This window comes from Melanerpes formicivorus, unplaced genomic scaffold, assembly GCF_026170545.1.
Source record: "Melanerpes formicivorus ecotype bairdi unplaced genomic scaffold, bMelFor1.0.p_v2 SCAF_3, whole genome shotgun sequence".
Taxonomy (NCBI): Eukaryota; Metazoa; Chordata; class Aves; order Piciformes; family Picidae; genus Melanerpes; species Melanerpes formicivorus.
Genome location: NW_027142355.1, coordinates 29,315,564 through 29,335,900, shown reverse-complemented (window position 1 = coordinate 29,335,900; position 20,337 = coordinate 29,315,564). Strand labels below are relative to the sequence as shown.

Here is a 20,337-nt window from a genome sequence, read left to right as displayed (position 1 = left end):
GGTGGGAGTCAGAGTTGGAAGAATGTTGAAGGTTTGTTCCTGTTCTTAATAAATCCTCTTCCCCTTATTGATTTTATAAATGAAGAAGAGACAGAAAAGACTGACTCATCCTTATTATAGCTGCTGTCTGTAAGTCCTCTTTCACTTTTTTGTTGGCAGAATTTTCTCTAGCCACCGCTTTCCTTCTTTTCATTATTTTTTTTGAACACTTCTTTTTCCCATTCCCCATTTCTTTGTCTATTACATATCTCTAAGCAGTGACATAAAGGCTGTGCTTTGAGGCTGACTGGAAATGATTTTAAAGTACTTTGGTATAAAGACCTGTTTACTTTAGCTTCTCTGCGTTAATATAAATATTTAAGCTATTTTGTAACTAGCAATGAGCCTTCTTCTTAGAAGGAGGATTTCGACTATTGGAGAATTAACAGTAAATAAAACATTGCAAAGAAGATAATGTGTATTCAGGAAAAAAAACCCAGACAACAAATCAACTGTTAAATATTACAACACATTACAAAAATCTTAACTCCTGGAGTTATATGATGTAGTAAGATTAAAACTTTCATAAAATAAACAAAAGATCAGCCTGCTCTTAGTTTGCAGCTAGAGACAAAATCTGAAAGTTAACGACTCAAAATTGGGACTCACAATAAAAAGGGTGTTATAAAATAAAATATTGATGATTTTTGTGTCATTTTTACAGAAACACAAGTAGCACTCTGCAGAAACATGGAATTTTGTCTAAATTATATAACACTAATTAAATATAATACAATGGAGAGATGAGCCTATTGTGAGCTGTCATTTCCAACAGCCGAAGAAAATTTTATGGCACTATAAAATGTAGCTAGTTGTACTGAAGGAACAGTAAAAAGGGGGCACTGAAATTAACTCCAAGTGGCAGGAATATGGCAGCAGTACAAATAAAATGGCAGATGGCATGACTCTTTAGTAGAGTGGATAAGTATGTATCAAAAAACAGTTCAGTTTTGTCCTTTTGGCAGTTTTCTGGGTTATTTCCTAAGAACTCTTCTGTTTGGAGCCAAGAAACGCAGGAAGCGAGGCTGAGGTGCTTCGCAAGTGTGAAACAGTAGCACAGCACAAGGGCATAGAGACGTAAGTTTGGCTCACCCGTCACCAGACTGGTCAAACTGCTGTTGCTGCTGATGACATGAATGCTTCTGTGGGACTGAAGGCTTGTGTAAGCAGCAAAGGAAGGTTGCATGTGTCTGATATAGTCGCTGTCTGCGATGAGAAAAGGATTGATGCTGTACTTTGGGTCTTTTGGGGAAAGAGGAGGCTACTGCCTCAGTTGTGACTTTTTAAAGCTCTTGACTTATAAAAGTATCATAGTAGTATTATAGTATCATAGTATCAGTCAGGGTTGGAAGGGACCACAAGGATCACCTAGTTCCAACCCCCCTGCCATGGGCAGGGACACCCCACACTAGATCAGGCTGGCCAGAGCCTCATCCAGCCTAGGTTTAAACACCTCCAGGGACGGGGTCTCAACCACCTAGAATGGGGTCCTGTGCCCACTATTCAGACCCTGCTTGTCATGAGGGAATTCCTGTAGCAGACGTGTAGCAGACACCAACCTCCTCATGTGTTTAATGTTATCCATGCAGATATGTATTGTTTCTCTTTCTACTCACACTTTGCTTTTACAGAATCAGGAAATAGATGGACAGTTACTGACCTGTGCTATGTTTCCATGTCTTTTTCTCCTACTGACAATCACTATTAAGTAATATTAACAACTAACTGGGTCATGAAGAGTTATTGTTGTGGACCTGAAGTCCTCACCCACTCTCCTGACACATAATTTCCATTTTCCATCATGCTACTTTTGCTGAATATGGCTGATTTTTGGCCTGGGCTCTAGGAGCCTCTGTGACCTCAAGCAGAAGGGTATGATGTGCTTATCTTGATTTCAATTCATTGCTTGTCAACGAGTGATTTAATTATTGTCTTGTGAAATTTGTAGTGAATACTTCAGCTCTAGTGAGATTTTTACTAATACATTTGTTTTGCTGCTTCTCTACTCCTTTCTGCCCTCACAGACTGAAGTGGCTTGGCTTGCTGTCTAGTTTTTCCTTTTCTGTCTCCTTTCCCTCTAGTGCTGTTGTCTTCTGGGTGGTTACTATGTTCTTTCTTCTGATGTTTTTTGCCCTACTACTGTTTTAATAATGTAAAATCCCAACTTTTAGGCTGTTCCTTGTGGTTACTGCCCGTTTGCTTCTCCTGTTCCATTTCCCTTGCAGCTGTGCTTTCTTTCTTTCTTCCTTTGGTTTTCTGGTAGTTTATATCAGCTGATGCCATAGTTAGCATCACCTCTAGGTTATGAGAAAGAATAGCAGAGCAGAAATAAGCACAACAAAGGAGTCAGAAAGTCAGTTATCAATGTATCTGTTATTATTGTTGTACTGATGTTCTGTTACCTTTTTGTATCACCCTCTCTTTGTTGCTTACATTCTATTTTTGATTCCTATTTTTCATTTCTACATCTTGTTAGTCTTGTTAATAGTAACATTGGGTATTGCTTAGAATTATAGAGATGGCATAAGACAGAGCACCGAGAACAGGGAGTCAGAGCACAGAGGGTTATGATCAATGGTGCAGAGTCCAGCTGGAGGCCTGTAGCTAGTGGTGTTCCCCAGTGGTCAGTACCAGGTCCAATTTTGACCTGGATGAATGAACAGAGGGTATTCTCAACAAGTTTGCTGGTAATACAAAACTCAGAAGAGTTGCTGACACACCAGAAGGTTGTGCTACAATTCAGCAGGACCTGGACAGTCTGGAGAGTTAGGCAAAGGTGAACCTCAAGAAGGGCAAGTGTAGTCTTGCACTTGGGGAGAAATAACCCCATGCACCAGTACAGGTTAGGAGCTGACCTGCTGGAAACACACATTTGCCTTGATGTTCTTTTACAAACCAAGTACAGCCAGTTTTGTATATATTCATATGAGTTTAACTGAACACTGTAATGTTGTCATCTGAAAACTCAGTATATATGTTATATCTGACCTTTGAGCACTTTCTCACTCATTGGTGAATGGTGAATGGGCTAGGCTGAGAAGCTATTTGCCTTGGCATCCCTCTCTACCATGTTCTTTCCTGCAGTAAGACAGTGTCTGTTTTTTCAGTGTTCACTGCATTTTTCAGGAAGGGAACAGGAGATGTGAGAGCCAAGAGGTCCTGTTTGTTCACTTGCCCAGGTTACAGCTGTTAATGATATGGAGGTTATCTCTCCTGCCTGGTACATCCTGCTGTGCTGCTTATGAGACAATACCCAGCAAGTGATATCCTGTTGTTTGTAGCTTCTCTTTGATGTTTATTTTTTGATTTGGGAATAACTAACACAATGGTGAGGGGCATCAAACCTGTTCCAAATATTTTAGTGTCTTAAATTCCATGGGACAGCAGTGTGTCTTTATGCAGTGGTATAACCATATGTTGTAATAAGCACTAATTGCATACCTGCTGTAATTGCTGGGATTACCTTTTTTTTGCATCTAGTAGTTAACTAACCTTCCTTCTAAAAGTAGACATCCAGAAGCAAAGCATTCTATTCCTCAGTGAAATGGAATTGTATTGGGCTTGCACCCCTTTGTATCATTTAGAATTTGGGGGACTGTCCTCACATTTATTAAAATACAGATTATTTGTGTTGAAGGAAAGGATCCCTTTCAGCAATTTAGAAATTAACAAGAACACTGCTTGTTTTAATGTATTTCTTAATGTATTTATTATTTTACTCTCAAATCCAAATTGTACAAAGCACTGTGCATTATAAAGCAAGATTTAACAAGAAAATCAAATAGATTAAGATGCCTTTTGAAAAGTTATTTATGTTGAGGAAAAAAAAAGATGAAATAACAAGGTATTTCACCTTAAATAAAACCAAACCAAAACAAACCCCACTTCAGTAGTATTTAATGAATGTGTAAAGCACCGTAAATATGCCCATGGAATGTTGAACTGGTGACCAGGAGTTAAGCTCTCATTGCACACATATGTGCAACAATTACCACTGTAAATAGTTGTACTGTTATGAAACATAAAAGCAAATACACTGTGATGTATGACTATATGAGGAGAAAAACGGGCAGATAAATGTTAGAAGTGGAAAGCTTGCAATAAAATTTTCCACTTTTGCACACAGCTTCTTACAGAAATTTAGTCCCCAGGTGTCTGGGTACCCATTACCTGTAATGCCCTGTTTTGTGTTTGGCTCTTCTCTTGGGTTTTTCATTGTGAGCTAATGCTGCCTGTTCTCAAGAAGTGAGACTGTATGCTACAGTAAGAACTATATTCCACTTTATGTAGATATGGGTTAACAATCATTGCATTATGTGAATCATCTTTAACTATATTGTGATCTAACAAGTATTTAAATTATCTGCAAAGTTTATCATAGATGCTAGTATATGCAGTCTCACAAAAAACATTGCTAATGATGACAAGATATGTGTATGATAAATGAAAATTTACTGATAATCTAATGGTAATTAGAAGACAAAAAGATATTGGGATTTTGAGATAATTATTAAAAGATAGGTAATTAAAAATCTTAAGGATTTACTCAGTTCAACAATGATTAAAAATTTACTGTTGATATCATTAGAAAAAAACATCAGCAAGCATTTCTTCATGTTGCAAAAACACATCAAGAGAGAGAATTTGTAAATAGAGAAATTCACTCGACATTTTCAGTGGGAATTGCTATCAACTTTGTAAACCTCTGGCTACCAGCCCTTTTCATGCTTCCCTGTGGTAACTGCTTCTTTCTGGGCATGTCAAAGACATCTTTATACAATGCCTGCAACCCTTCAAAGAGTGTATAAGGTCCTGCAGTGTTTCCAAAGGAAGGAATTGCAGGTGTCTTTGCACAGATTTAAGAGTACTCTTGGCACCTTCTTGTGCACTTGTGTCGCTTTCTCAACCTATAAACACGCATGCACACATGCGTTTGCCATTCTCATCAGCTCTTCACCGACTGAGAGCTGGTGGGATAAAATGGCTTTTCCTTTTGTCCCCTGCCAGCTCCATTTCTGTTATACCTGGTGTTCCCTGGATGTCTTCACAGACGCATTTTAACAAAATGTTCTCAGTGTGGGTCCTGTAAAACTCATACCAGCAATTTTGCTACAGTATTTTCATCACAAAGGACATCCTGTTTCATAGTAATATATTGTATTCATTTTAAAGATCTCCTCGTGTCTTACAAGAGGCAATTCTAAAAAAAGTGGTTGATGCTGTTAGTTGGTACTTTGTTTTCCTTGTAAAGTCAGCATGGTATAAAAAATTCAGTGTAAAAAATTGATTTTAAAAGGTAGATTGTACCTTGATGGTACCTTGTTATATGGTTAATGTATGCCTTCTGTGATATGGAAGCTGCAGTATATGCTATTTATGTCCCAGAAAATATTCAAAAATAATTGCTGACAAAAGCCACTTCACAGGTTGACTCAGAGGTACATCTTGTAATCTGAATGTTAATATTCTGAGTAGCTAGGCAGAGAAAACTGTTGATGTAGTTTGAAGATCCATGTAGAGACTAGTCAGGATTTTAGTTACAAAAGTGGGGAGGGAGAGAGGTTGAGAGATTTGAGTTCTCTCAGCTTCACTGAAACATTATGCTTATTGAGCATATGAATGCTTCACTGAAACATTATGCTTATTGAGCATATGAATGCATACAATTTGTAATATTTTTGAAAAGGTAGGATTTTTTTGCTAGTCAGTTGGAAATGTTGCCTTTTATATCTCAGGAAATTATGTAGTTTCCAGAAGCAATTTGGGATCACCTTAATTTTACTCTAGAATTCAGGCAGCCTCTGGTTTTACTGTGCAATCCACGACTATCTCTCATCTGCTTTATTTTTTCCCCTCAAGCTTAAGTCTGTGTTACAAAGAAGCACTGATAAAAAACAGAGGCCTGATTCTTACCTCCTTTGCCAGTAGTCTCTTTTCCATGTGATCCATGCAGAGCAGTAGGATCAGCTACCACTGAGATCAAACAATTTCCCCAGCTCAAATTAGCATGTAGATCTTGGCTTTCAGCATTAAATGGGCCCAAAGAAGACCTCTGTATTTCTTAAGAAGAATATATCCTCTTGTGGTGTTTGCAAATGTTTTGGGCGACAGAGGCTATTTTCAAATGAAATCATTACTTTGTAAGTTCTCAGTATTTGGAATACCAAAGGTTACCCAGGATTTGTAAATTTGATTCCTCCCTAGTCCACCTGCAAAAATATTGCTTCTGTGGCCTGACCTGATGTCATAAACTATTGTGTCATAAATGAAAGAAAATAACATTCTTACCTCTCTGGGTATGCAGTCAGATGACTCAGGCTGTAAACTGGAAAGTATTTTTTCCCACTGGTGGCATTGACTAGCCTCGCAAACTTCACGGGCATCTGTATTTCTTTTGTTGTGATCAAGCTGTTACTTAGCGGTCTCAATTCTTCTCTTCCTCCTGATGTTTTCTTTTGCTTCATAGATTCATAGAATGGTTTAGGTTGGAAGAGACCTTAAAGATAATCCAGTTCAAATGCCTCTGCCATGGGCAGGGCCACCCTCCACTAGACCAGATTGCTCAAGGCCTCATCCAACCTGACCTTGAATACCTCCAGGGAGAGGGCATGCGTGTCCTCCCTGGGCAACTTATTCCAGTGTCTTACCACCCTTACTGTAAATAATTTCTTTCTAATATCTAGTCTAAATCTGCTCTCCTCAAGCTTCAACCTGTTCCCTCTCATCCTATCTCAATATGCACTTGCAGCCCGCAAGGCCAATCAGATCCTGGGCTGCATCAGGAGAAGTGTGGCTAGCAAGTCGAGGGAGGTGATCCTCCCCCTCTACTCAGCCCTGGTGAGACCCCACCTGGAGTACTGTGTCCAGTTCTGGAGCCCCTATTACAAGAGGGATGTGGAGGTGCTGGAACGTGTCCAGAGAAGGGCCAAAAGGAGGATCAGAGGTCTGGAGCACCTCTCCTATGAGGACAGACTGAAGGTGTTGGGGCTGTTCAGTCTGCAGAAGAGAATGCTCCGAGGTGACCTAATTGTGGCCTTCCAGTATCTGAAGGGGGCCTACAGGAAGGCTGGGGAAGGACTTCTCAGGATCTCAGGTAGTGATAGAACTAGGGGGAATGGAATGAAGCTGGAGGTGGGAAGATTCAGGCTGGATGTGAGGAGGAGGTTCTTCACCATGAGAGTGGTGAAACCCTGGAATGGGTTGTCCAGGGAGGTGGTTGAGGCCCCGTCCCTGGGGGTGTTTAAGAGCAGGCTGGATGAGGCTCTGTCCAGCCTGATCTAGTGTGTAGTGTCCCTGCCCATGGCAGGGGGGTTGCAACTAGATGATCCTTGTGGTCCCTCCTAACCCTGAATGAAACTATGAAACTATCACTATAAGCCCTTGTAAAAAGTCTCTTCCTGGCTGTGGGAAACTGTGATGAATCTGTGGACCCTCTGATGAGACAGGAAGAATTCGACATTGAAAACACCACTGTGTTCCAATGAGAATCTGGAAAGTCCCTGAACTGAATGTTTGAGGATGAGAAACTGCAAGATGAGACAGAGGGGCCACCTGGGCTAGCTTAACATGTAACCATAGCAATGCAATCACTAACCAGTAAGAATCTTGAGAAAAGTTTGTTTACCAATCACATGCGGCCACACTAATGACATACATACAAATACGTGTTGCTTTGCCGATTAACTTTGACTCTGAGGAGTCTGTACTCCTTGTATGTTTGGTTTTGTGTTTTGTTTAAAATCCCTAATGACTGGTTAGACATGTCCCCTTTTGGTTGAATTTCCTTGTGTTGACATACATTTTTGTGTTAAATGCATACATCAGGATTTTTCTCCCAAGAGTTGCTGTTATTTTGCAACATGTCAGTCTGTATAGTTATTAAAACTGGGCTAAGGATTTTGGAGTCTGAATGAGAATGTGCATAGTTATTTCAAAGCCATAGTTAATGTTTAGTATTCGAATATTTACTAACCAGATAGTAACCTCGCAGTTAAATTATTATGTAAAGTTATTTAAATAGCAGCAGAAGTTACTGTATTAAAGCCCACTTTGTAAGGAAACCAATGACAAGGAAGGAAGCAGTGAAGTACACTAATAGATTATATGCTATAGCAATATATTGCCTTTTTATTGCTTTTCCACAGGCAGCAGATTCATGTATAGTTATTACTAGCTACATTATCTGCTAGTTTTCTATCAAAAAAGACTCAGTCTATTGAATCATTAATCCAATATTTATCATTCTTATTGCAAATCCACTAGTGTTAGCACTGTATAAAATATTGACTCAAATCTACTGGTTTTGCTAAAGATTAAAAACATATTAACCTAAAAAGCACAGTATGACTTAGGACATTTGAAACTATTCATTGTGGATGTTTGAAATGGCAACATTTCTATGTTGTGAGGAATGATTATTTTTTTTTTTCTTCAATCTTTGATATACAGTAAGTGACCAGTGCCATCCTGATTTGAAGATGCTGAATGTTCATCTAACTCATATTCGAAATTTTGATGTGTATTACATTAGTTACTGAATATCAAGAATAAAATTTTTGCTCCTACATAGAGTGTAAAATGGGATCTTTTGTAGCAGCACACGGCCTGTTTAGAATGATATAACAGGCGCTGAATGTTCACATATCAAACAAAATGCCATCTTTCTGTAGAAAAGAGGTGTCAAAAAGTTTCTTTGTACCTTTAACGCATGTGATTATGTAGTACAAAATGCAGAGTTTGTAAAATTTCTTGAATATACAGGCAAAAAATGAATAATTCAAAACAACTCATAAGTTCTACATTCTATTGTATCTTTTATAACGCAGGCAGAAGATAGCATTGTGTTCCCAGTAGAGCTGAATTTGCACAAGTTACACCTCTGAAAATGCCAGATGGTCTATGGTCTACTTTTGAGAGCTGTCACATATGTAAAGATTTGAAAAAAGAAAGACAGCTGAATGAGAGCAGTGGATCATTAAAGAGAGAGTGAGAGTCCCTGGGTATCACTGTGTTTTAAGAAGCATTGTGTTGTTCCCCACATTACACCTTTTCTTTTTTTTTTTTACCTTTTTTTTTTTTTTTTTAAGATATACACAACCTTTAAAAAATAAGGTAAAAATATTTCTATCTTAAACTGAGTGGTTGTGGCTTAATCTTGGAACTGTCAATTGCTTTTGTTCTTTATGCTGGAATGCAGTCATATGGTTCCTAATTGGTTTCAAGTGTGTTTTAACCATAAGATTCAAGTCTCCCTAGTGCAAAATTATCAATAAAGTTAAAATAAATTTAAATTGAGATAACTAATACATTTGGGGTTTTATTCCATTTTGATTTGACCTGTGTATCACATGTGAATACTGTGAAGCCAGTCAGCTAAAAATTTGTATGTTAATATTAAAAGACTGAACTAAGAGTACTTTGGAAAGAAGACTATTTAATTTAAAAATTCAAACACACACACACACACACACACAGAGAAAAAATCCAAATCTCTTATAATAATTAAAGCCAAAACATACAACTGTTCAGATTCAGCAAGACTTTCCCTTCACCTATAATGACAGAAACACACCTAATGTTGAAGATTGAATTTTGGATAATTTTGTCAAGCTATTGTATTGTAGCAAAGCACTAAAAATAACCCAAAACTTACAAGCTGCCACCACCAATTTAGCTGTCAGTTATAGAAACTTGCCTATCCAGTCATACAGAAGTTTTAGCATAGTCTGCTGTGTTTATTGATTAAAGAGGGTTAACACCCTTCCCCACTGATTCTAGGTTATTGGTGCAACTGTACCACTCGCTGGTTGGGAATCATAGGTATCACAGTTTGAGAGAACATGGTTACATGGAATGTGAGAGACATTGTTCCTTAATAGTACATGTGAGCAGGATAATAATAGCTATGAGGAGCTATCAACACTGAATTTTAGAGAGTAGAATTTTGATTCCTGATGTTGCCAAAGGTTTTATTTTTAACTGTGGTTAGGTGTACATTGACTATTTAAAAATGGAAATATAAAGATAGATGTTAACTTTTCACTCTATTCTTTGATCACTAGAAGCGTTGAAAGTTGCATCCCAATCTAACCTATAGTGTTCAGTTATCAATTTACAGATTAAATTAATACATCCTTTATTTACTTTTAAGCACAACCTCAACGTTTGCCTCAGCCAAACACTTCAGCACTGGAAAGGGGTGAGGAAGAAAGCGCTAAAATCCAGAACGGCCATGTGGGTCTAAGTAATGGAAGTGGAATTCACAACGGGGTCAAGCACACACCTGCAGACAACAGAAAACTTTCAGCTCCTGTTTCAGAAAAAATGCACAGAAAAATTCAGTCTACCTTGTCTGTCAACAGCAGCAGCAGCAAGAAGAGTAAGATAAGCTCTGTGTTTTCTCAAAAGCCAGGTACTTCACCTGAAGGTAAGCAGAATTTCTTATTAAAAAGCCTCAAACTGAATACAGACCAGCCAAACCCTGTTCTCACTAATAATTACACAATCAACTGAAAATAATTGAAGAGTATGACTCATGCTCCAGAAACAAACAGAAATCATGATGATAAAACATGAGTTACTTCCCCAGAGGAAAATATTAAGTGTTTGAAGAAAATTGAGGGAATGGGACATTTCTTGCTTTCAAACATATGGCCAGTGTAGTCTGATAATGTGTTAGTCATTCTAGTTAGTATCCTGAACTGATAGAAACTCCTGTCAACATTGTCATATATATATATATATATATATATATATATATATATATATATGTATACCAGGAGTAAAAAAAAGTTAAATTAGTAGTTCAAACCATAGTAAATATTTAAATCCAGTAATGGCAGGCTCCATGAAGCTAGAGTTTGCTTTTGATAATGTTCTGTTACTTGATATTTTTACTAGCCATGAGGCCTGGAAGCTAGATAATCAAATTTGGACCTGTGCTTAATGTTTAATATGCCAGATGCTTAATTTGCATGAAAAAGCTTTGTGCTCCCTATGCACAGTTTAAATAAACAAAAATAAATAATTTCCCTTATGTTTTAGATGTCTTTTCACAGCTTTTAATTACTGTAATGGCCCCAGAGTTCCTGAGCTCCTCCTCAATTCACAGCCTTCCCATTAGCACTAACATACTCCTGCCTGTTACAAGAAGGGTGGAAAGGCTCTGTAAATTTTATTGGTTTGAGGTAGACATAGATGCAACTGGTTAAAAGAAAAACCTCTGGAGAGTGGATACAGACACAGATTCTTAGAGAAATGGGAGACAGTACTGTTCAGTGAAATGGGGAGGATTCTTAACCTAGATGAAAGGAAGAGGGATCAGAAGGACTGCACGTAGTGGCCTGAATGAAGCCTACTGATGTCTGTAGAGTGACTTCTTTTGACTTCAACTACTTCAGTCAAACCTATTCAGTGAATCTGTGTAGTAATATCAAGAACAGTTTCACTCGGACTGTGCCATGGGCTGGTCCTCCTTGCTGCAGTTTATTTTCATATTGATCTTCAAGAACCTACTGTTATTTTTCTGTTGCACTTTCAGTCCTCTAACATTTCCTTCCAAAATCACAGCTTCATACTTCCTATATTCCCCTTATCTCTTTCTCTTATGTGAAATCCAGTTCAGTCTCCAGCCTGATACTTTTTCTTATGAATTGTTCCTTCGTGCAGTATCAAAAAACTGTAAGTCAAGACACCTAGATCTGTTCACATAAGTGGTATGAAGTGCAGGCCCCTGAATTTAAGAAGTTCAACCTCTTAAAAAAATACAATTGCAGTGCTTGCCCTGTTCATGATACTATAGAATTTATGGCAAACACTTGCTCTTTTTTTTTTTTTGTCTAAAATTATATTATAATGAATACAGTCAGTGTGAGGTTTTGTTTGTTCATAATAGCCTTGGTAATTATTATGTCAACTTACTAAATGATTGGGGAGAAAATTAATAAAATACTTGCAGATTTAGCTCTAAATCATGAAACCTGATTTTAATATCCAACATCTAATTGTGCTGAAACTGATAATACACATTTTTTTTATATACAACAAGAAATGTCGATACATTAAAGGCCATAATGTCCAGATAATTTTAGCAGAAAGAAATAAAGGAAATGCAGTTAAACTTGTCCACTTTCAGGTATTCCAAGTCACTTTAGATTTGCTGTTCCTTATGTGTGATCTTATATTTTGTGATCTCATCACTTACAGCTTTTTTTTTCAACTTGAACGTACATATATTTTTACTTTGTCTGCCTTCTCTTCCACCATGAGTGCTCTGCTCTATCAATAAAGTCAGAAGAATAACTGATTTTAAGTGAAGCAAAGTGGCCTGAGAAAATAAATATTTTATAGCTTCAAAGGAAGAAAAGTGAAAAATCTGTTCATCAAGCTGGAAAGAGAAAATATTTTACATTTGTTCTTATTCCCTCACAAAAGCTGCCATTCTTCTTGTGTTCTATGAAGACAAGAATTGCATATTTCTGGAGCACCTATTACCTATTTGTAATGCAAAATAAGTCCAGATATGGTAGTTACTTTACTCTAGAACATCTTATCTAGTGACAGAACAGAAAACTTACCTGTGCTTGAACCAGGATAGAATCAAGAAACATCCAGGTTTGCCACCTATCCTGCTCAGCAGCATATTTGGGGTCATGTCTATTTAAAAGCTTAGTAAATATGGCCTGCTGCTTCATATACTGCAGTCCCCAGTATGTATACTAGAAAGCTAAATGAAGTCCAGTATTACTTTACCCAGGACAGCACATATTCCCATGAAGATCAGAACTGCTCCTCTTCATCTCCAAGGTACTAGACTGCCCTAATGCAAGCCGTAAAACCTCCTAGTTCCCCACCAAAATCCATGCTTCCATAGTTAACAATTCTTTTGTTAATTTTTCCAGCTGCAAACTCAATTTGCACTGCAGATCATATCTTGTGAGCTTTTGGAATTGGGGTTGCATTGGAAATGCCTAAACTGTAACAGACATTTTGGTAGCAGTGGTATAAAACCTTTTAAAACTGCCTTCTAAAATGAGCCTGTATGGAAGAGTCATGTCAGCATTTGAGTATATGCTGTTTTGAAGCATTTTCACATCCAATGAGGCTTAGGATGGTGTGAGTGCACTCACCAGTTCTGCTTTTCCCTCATCTATTATTAATCCATATTGTCCCTGAAGAAATCTTACTCAGCTCCATAACTTACACTACAGAAAACTAAAGGAATTGTGAAATAGTAGGAGTGTCTCTCTTAAAAAGCAGTTTTTAAACACTGTTTCAGTTCTAAAGATTTTTCAAAGGAATTGGGTATGTTTCAGTGCACATTGGGAATAAAATATTTTTTTTTATTCAAAGAAATTTTAATCATCTTTTAAATTATTGATGTCAGAGTTGTCATAGTTTTTCCAAAACTGTTGGCACTGGCAATGAGAATTGTCACTTTCTTGCACCTGCTATGTATAGAGCAGAGAAACACCTTGGAAATTTGAAAAAGCAATAGTAGATGAATAAAAAGAAGGCAGTTCAGCTGCTGTGTTTGGAAGCAGTGGCACCTGTCCAAAGTAACCTGAAGACAGGAGGAGGTCTGTAGGAGATAGGAGGAGGTCTATGTGGTGGGTGAACAGTAAATCTAGATGTTAGAACGTGAAGATGTGGTGGGTGAACAGTAAATCTAGATGTTAGAACGTGAAGAAAAATGAGTAACTGAATTCATAAATACACATATCTGAGTAGTGGAAGGTAATAATGACATATGCAGAGGTGGAAGAGGAAAGGAAAGAAGCTGGGCAGTGGGAGGGTTGGAGAAGGTATTTAATTAAGGAGGTGCAGGGGGCAAAATGAAGTGGGCACTGATTATTTTGTAAAAACTAAACAAAGTTTTCCTTTGTTTCCTTCCTAAACAATGTTTCCTTTCCAAAACATTATGAAGCTTGGTGTTACACATTTTTTTAATCAAAGCAATTGCTTATAAAAAGAGGGTACAGAGATTTTAATTCACTTGAAATGGATGTCTCCCTTGCCCTGCTTGTCACACTTCTTTTGATGCAGCCCAGGCACAGTTGGTCTTCTGGGCTGCACCTGCACATTTCTGGGTCATATTAAGTATTTCAACTGACAGCCCCAAGTCCTTCTCCCTGTGATCACTTTTGATCCACTCCTTGCCCAGCCTATATTTGTGCTTGGTATTGCCCTGGCACAGCTGTAGGACCTTGCACTCTGACTTGGTGAACTGCATGAGCTTGACTTCGGCCACCTCTCAAGCCTTCTCAAGTCCCTCTAGATGACATCCCTTCCCTATGGTGTGTGAACCAGACCACACAGCTTGGTGCCATCTGCAAACTCGCTGAGGGTGTGCTCAATCCTACTGTCTGTATTGCTGACAAAGATGCTAAACAGCACTGGTCCCCATGTTAGGGTAGTTCCCAGAACTACAGCAACTTATGGTAAGTTGAGTTTAGCGTGGTACTTTTCATACTCAAAAGGCTAAAAGCATACACGATTACTGCATTAGTCTGGAAATGATAGCTTGTTAAACTATGGTGAACAGATCATAAGCCTGAATCCTGTATGTACAAGATCTTCCTGTATTCCTAGCCAGGCTCTCTAAACTAGAGAGGCACTAGCTGCTTTTTTTCAAGGATTTTTTTTCAAGATAGGCTATAGGAAGTGTAACAAGGCTAGGTATAGGAGAGAGGTAGATAAAAAAGAACTTGAAACATGGAAGTGAGGCTCTGAGAAGGGACAGACAATGTAGGTGTGCCACCAGATTTAAGTTGCCATGTGTACTTTTCCAGGAGTAAGGCCTGAAGCAACCTTCCTCAATCTTCTAGACAGTGTATCTTGTGCTGCTGAGCTTGGACATGTGGTGATAAGTCTCACCCGGTGTTTTAAAATCCAGTGTTTAAAATTCAACATTTCAGGGTGCATTTGATTGAGACCTTCCCTTCTACCCCTTCTTTTTAGTATAATGTAACTTCTTCTGTTCTAGATGTTGAATCAAAGCATAGGGTTGATGGATACTATTTAACTCATTCTGCTGACTACATTAATTTATTAGAGTATCCCAAGTGATATTGATGGCTTAACTGAAGACAAAGTAAGTCCATCAAATAGCCTTTGTGTTAAGCCAGGGTCTCAAGAACTGCTAGGTGCTTATGTATGGAAGGTAATGAGTATTTCTCTAAGCAGGTTAGTAGACCTCTATTTGAAGTAGGAGCATCTTACTTTGGTTTATGCAACTTTGTGTAAACTGAAAAATAGTTTCCAGTCAATTTTACTTTCCTTTTGGGCATGTGATTTTGAATAGGATTTTAAAACTTGTTTTTCTTTTCCCCCTTAAATACCACAAGAGCAGCAATAAGTTTTCTTTCATAAATTCTTCTGTCATTGTATTGGTGGTGTTTTGAATGTTCACTTCACATGAATAGCCTAACACTGCAGAAATATCTGCTGGCCATCTGTCTCTCCCTCTTCATTTTTTTCAAATCTACATACATGTTTGAAATCCATCTCATAACCTTAAGTAACATTTAGGCAGCTATTTCATTAGTATGCTGAAAATCTCTCTACTTAGACAAAAAAAATCCACTGTTGTCTTTCAGAAATTGATTCAAAGTGGATTTGTGTCTGAGCATGAAGTGCAAAACAGATTTTTTATTTATTTTGGGGATGCAGTTGTCAGTCAAGCAATGGGCAAATAACATCATCAAACCTGTGATTTTTAAGAAGACATCTTGAAGAGTCCTGTATTTTAAGCATGATTATGTTTTTGTTTTCATAGAAGTCTTGGGAGGTGACTTACACATTGTGTAACCAGAGTGGGTCAAAAACAGGGCCTGTAGTAAAAAGGTCTTCCTGTTGTATGCATTTTATAAGGTCATGGTCTATCTTGTGCCTAACTACTCTCAGTATTTGCAGTGATCAGCAACGTCAGTGAAAGCTTCATATTCAAAGGAAGCCTTAGATAGTGGAAATTAGCACATTTCTTAGTAGGTCTCTCTGAACTGTGCAGCTATCCTGCATGTGACTTGTCAGTTAGTTCTGTCTGTATTTCTTACTTTCTCTTGACCATTTTCCTGAGTGGAGTGAGTTTTCTGGAAGAGAATGGGTAGCAGGGGCTGCACACAAACCATGTACATTGTAGGAATCATGGTGTGATGATGTGAATACCACTGCTCAGTAAGTTTACACCCTGCCTCTCTGCAATGCATGACTTTAAGAAACTTGTGCTGAGGTGTTGTCTCATTGCCTGGCTGTGCTGCTCTGGTCATGGCCTGTTTCCACTGTGAGCACTGTGTTCATCCCCACTGCTGCTGGCCCTGTGCTGCCAGCCCATGGGATGCATGTAGCACTTGCTGGGCCTTCTGTTCCACACTCTGCAGGGGCCTCGAGTAAACCCCTGCTGAGGACTTCAGCTGCCACTTTGATTGCATTTTTTTTATTGCGGTTTTGCCCTTTTTGAATCTTGCTGTGAGACAGCGGAGTGCCTGGAGATTTGTTTCGAGTTGTCTGAACTTGGTGAATATAGTTATTAAGAAGCTGACCAAGGTCACCATCCTGTAAGTGAGATTATTTACCATTGCAGACATGAAAACCTTTTATCATATCTGACCTGCCTGCTTGGTATGAAAGCTTATTGGGTCAGTTTGTGACAGCTTAGTGTCAACCATTACAAAAGAAGCACAGATCAGCCTGTGTGCACGTTTCTCTGTACATTTTTCAGTGAAACTTCTGCATCCCTTGTACAGTTTCAATGTTGATAGTTCTCTTAAAAGTCAGTTTCTTAAGTAGAGCCTTTCCTTTTCATAAAAATAAGGAAGAGACAATGAAAAGGAATTTGAAATAAAATATATATCTTAGCATTTAGAAGGAATTTGATATCAGGGTAATACCTGTTTGCAGAGATTTTAGACATATAAAGTATTGTGCACATGCAAATGTTTAGAAAAAACATTTTTTAACTTCAGGTCTAACCTCCATCCCAGGCAAATGAAAAGGTAGTTGAAGATAAGCTTAAGTGTGTGAAAGCTTATCTTTTTTCTTCCCCATCCCCAACTGTGAGTTAGTTTATTAAAGTGCACTATTAGTATCTACAGAACAAACCTATCATATCATATGTTATTCAGCATGACTTTTGGAAACCTGGGTTATAGTCAACAAATGTGATCTTGGGAGTTAACAGCGCTGCATCGTCAACATCAAGACAGATGGAGTTTAGTCCTTGATAAAGGCCCACTCCTAGCTCTTAACTGGGAAAATAAGCATGACAAAATCTCTAATGCTCTAACAAAACCAAGACACGAATCAATCATTTAAGATAGCATATCCTTAAAGTGATACAGTGTTATACTGATATTACCATATAGTTTCTTTATCAGTAAAGTCTAAAATTTGTGCAAAATTTCCAGAACACATATTGGCAGACATTAAGATCTTCTGACTTGCATTTTTGTCCAAATTCTTCCCAAATACATAAAGCAAATTTAGTTCCAATTGGATTAATGTATTCTACTGCTCACTCATCTGCAAAAACTATTAGGATTTTAATGTGAAAGTTAAGTGTAGTCTTTTTTACTTAGCATGTTAAAATAGTTCTGAAATTTGAAGTAGTCTGTGATTTAAAATAGTCTCCTTGGCCTTGGAAGAAGATGATTATTAAAAAATCTTGGTCAAGCAGTGAAATACATTTTAGTGGTCTACAACATGGCTATGAATAACATGGCCATGAACAACACGGCCATGAACAACATGGCCATCCCTTTTGAAGTGAGCTTTATGTAGCACCTTCTTCATGGATAGATCCCACTGATTGTGACATCATGCAAAAGCGACCAAAGTAAATGAGTTTTAGCTATGTAGATTTTTCTACACAGATTGCTGCAGGAATATGGGTGTTAGAGAATAGAGTATGAGGTTTGTGTAGCACGTAGATTTGTTATTACAACAACAAACATTGTGACTATATCTGTTCCTTTTCCTTACAATTACATCTGTAAATGAGAAGCTAAGAAGTAGGGGTCATACATGGAAAAAATTATTCTTCAGCCATTTTATCCAAAGGTGTTACAGACCTTTAGAGTCATGATTCTGAATTCAGCAAGCTAAGTAGAACTAGGTAACAGCATGCTTTGCCATGTGTTAAATAATTGCTGCCTAGATGGCTATTAAAAGTCAATAACATGAAGAATATAAAAGTATGGTTATTTCATGTTTGTCCTTGAAATAAGGATCAGAGTTTATGTTCATTGTACAAATGAGTCTTCAGAAGAATGAGAGCAGTAAAAGTATCCCTACTTTATGTTAAGTGTTTGTTTAACTTGAGTGAAATGTTATATAAAGATTTTCTGAGTAGAAAAATAGTTTTGACATCTGGAGGGAATGAAATAAAAGTAACAGGCAAACAAATCCTTTCAGTATTTCAGTCAGTGAAGAAGAGATGGAAAGAAAGACTCTCCACAGAGTTTCCATCATAGCACTAATAGCCAAAATTTCTTTCTGTATCTTGGACCATTTTTAATGGCTTTTACCTTTGGATGACTTTTATTTAAATTAACACAGCCTCTTCTTGTAATTATTGTTTTAATCTTGGGGCTTTTTTTTCAGATTAGAAGGGAAAAGTTCTTCTGTGGGTGCAGAAAGTTCTTTCTGAGTGCAGCCCCTGTTGTTTAATCTATGAGGTCTCTCTTTTGCCCAGCAATAAATATGTACATTATAATTTTTGTGAGTATTTATCTCCCTGCAATTTCACATGAAGCAGGCAGAATTTGAGTATTTTATTTTCAGTACTGATATACCTAAAGTTTTTTAACTTTTTGTTTAAAAAAACACTTGTAGAACAGAATTTGTTGTGATGTTGTCATCTTTCCACTGTTTTTTGAAGATGCAACATAGTAAACACATCAATTCTTCAGATATGAAGGTTTCTTAGATGGAACTCATCTTTTTTATCTTTTTCTTTCATATTAAAAGAAAATCTGAAAGGAGATTTTACCTGAGCAAATTTAACACCATCTCCATGACAACCAGCTAATTAATCACTATCAGTCTGGCTTTGGACCTCTTCAGTGAACTGCTAGTCCCCAGCTTTATTTCACATATCTTCTGGGGTTTCTGTAAAGGTCAATTATTTAGCAACAGTATTTCTTTGGCAAAAGCAGCCTTTTAATACAAGCAACAACTTTCTTCAAAAAACAGCTTAATCTTAGCTGTAATTTCCTCTCAGTTTTGCTTCATGCATAGTAGTAGAGAGCTTTTGAGGTTGGTTTTTGTTGTTGTTGTTGTTGTGTTGAGTTTTTTTTCCTTCTTTCTTTCTTTTTTTTCTTTATCTCTTTTTTATTCTGTTCATAAGTTTTCAGTATGTATGACTGTGACCACAGTACAGTACAGGTATTCCAAAACTAAGTTTGGATCTATGTAGTTTCGCCAGTAAGAGAAATCAGTCCCCAGCAGTGTGATGTTCAGAGTAAGCTAAGAGCTCAGGTAGTTACTTTGCTTCTTGCATGCTTTCTTGTGTAAAGTCATCACTACACTATGCTCCAGTGAAAGTTTCTGCAATGTTAGAATTACTTAATCAAGATACTTGCCATGGTTACTGCATCATTTTTGACATTTATAAATATCTTTAGGAGGCCCAGGAATTGTATTACTGTAGCAACGAATTGTGAGCTTTTCCCTTGGACTACTGTGTCCAGTTCTGGAGTCCTCAGCATAAGAAACATGTGAACCTGTTGGAGTGGGTTCAGAGGAAAGTCACAAAAATGATCAGAGGGCTGGAGCACCTCTCCTGTGAGAAAGGTTGAGACAGTTGGGACTGTTCAGCCTGGAGAAGAGAAGGCTCAGGGAAGACCTTATTGCAGCCTTTCAGTACTTACAACGAGTCTATAAGAAAAATTAGGATAGTCTTTTTGTAAGGCCTGTTGTGACAGGACAAGGGATAATAAACTAGAAGAGGTTAGTTTTAGGCTAGATATAAGGATGTCATTTTTTCAATGAGAGTGATGAAACTCTCTTAACAGGTTGCCCAGAGACACAATAGATACCTCATCCCTGTGAATGTTCAAGGTCAGGTTGGACAGGGCTCTGAGGAGCCTGATAAAACATGTCCATGCTCACTACAGGGGTGTTGGACTAGATGACCTTTAAAAGTCTCTTCCAACTCAAACCATTTTATAATTCTAGAACAGTCTTCAGCCTGTGAACCATAAAAACATAACATCTGTAGATGGTCAGACCAATTCCCCATATAGCTCAATATCTTGTCTTTCTCACTGGCCTGTCATAGTAGATATCTGTGATAGACCATAG

At 37.7% G+C, this 20,337-nt stretch overlaps 1 protein-coding gene across 3 annotated transcripts in view; it reads left to right on the top strand.

The window, feature by feature from the left end:
* MDFIC (MyoD family inhibitor domain containing) overlaps positions 1–20,337 on the top strand; it is a 51,436-nt gene that overhangs the window by 25,871 nt on the left and 5,228 nt on the right. For all 3 annotated transcript variants that reach the window (XM_068169886.1, XM_068169888.1, XM_068169887.1), the window contains exon 4: positions 10,190–10,465. In XM_068169886.1, the coding sequence (XP_068025987.1) occupies positions 10,190–10,465 (276 nt within the window). The remainder of the gene's footprint in view (positions 1–10,189; positions 10,466–20,337) is intronic.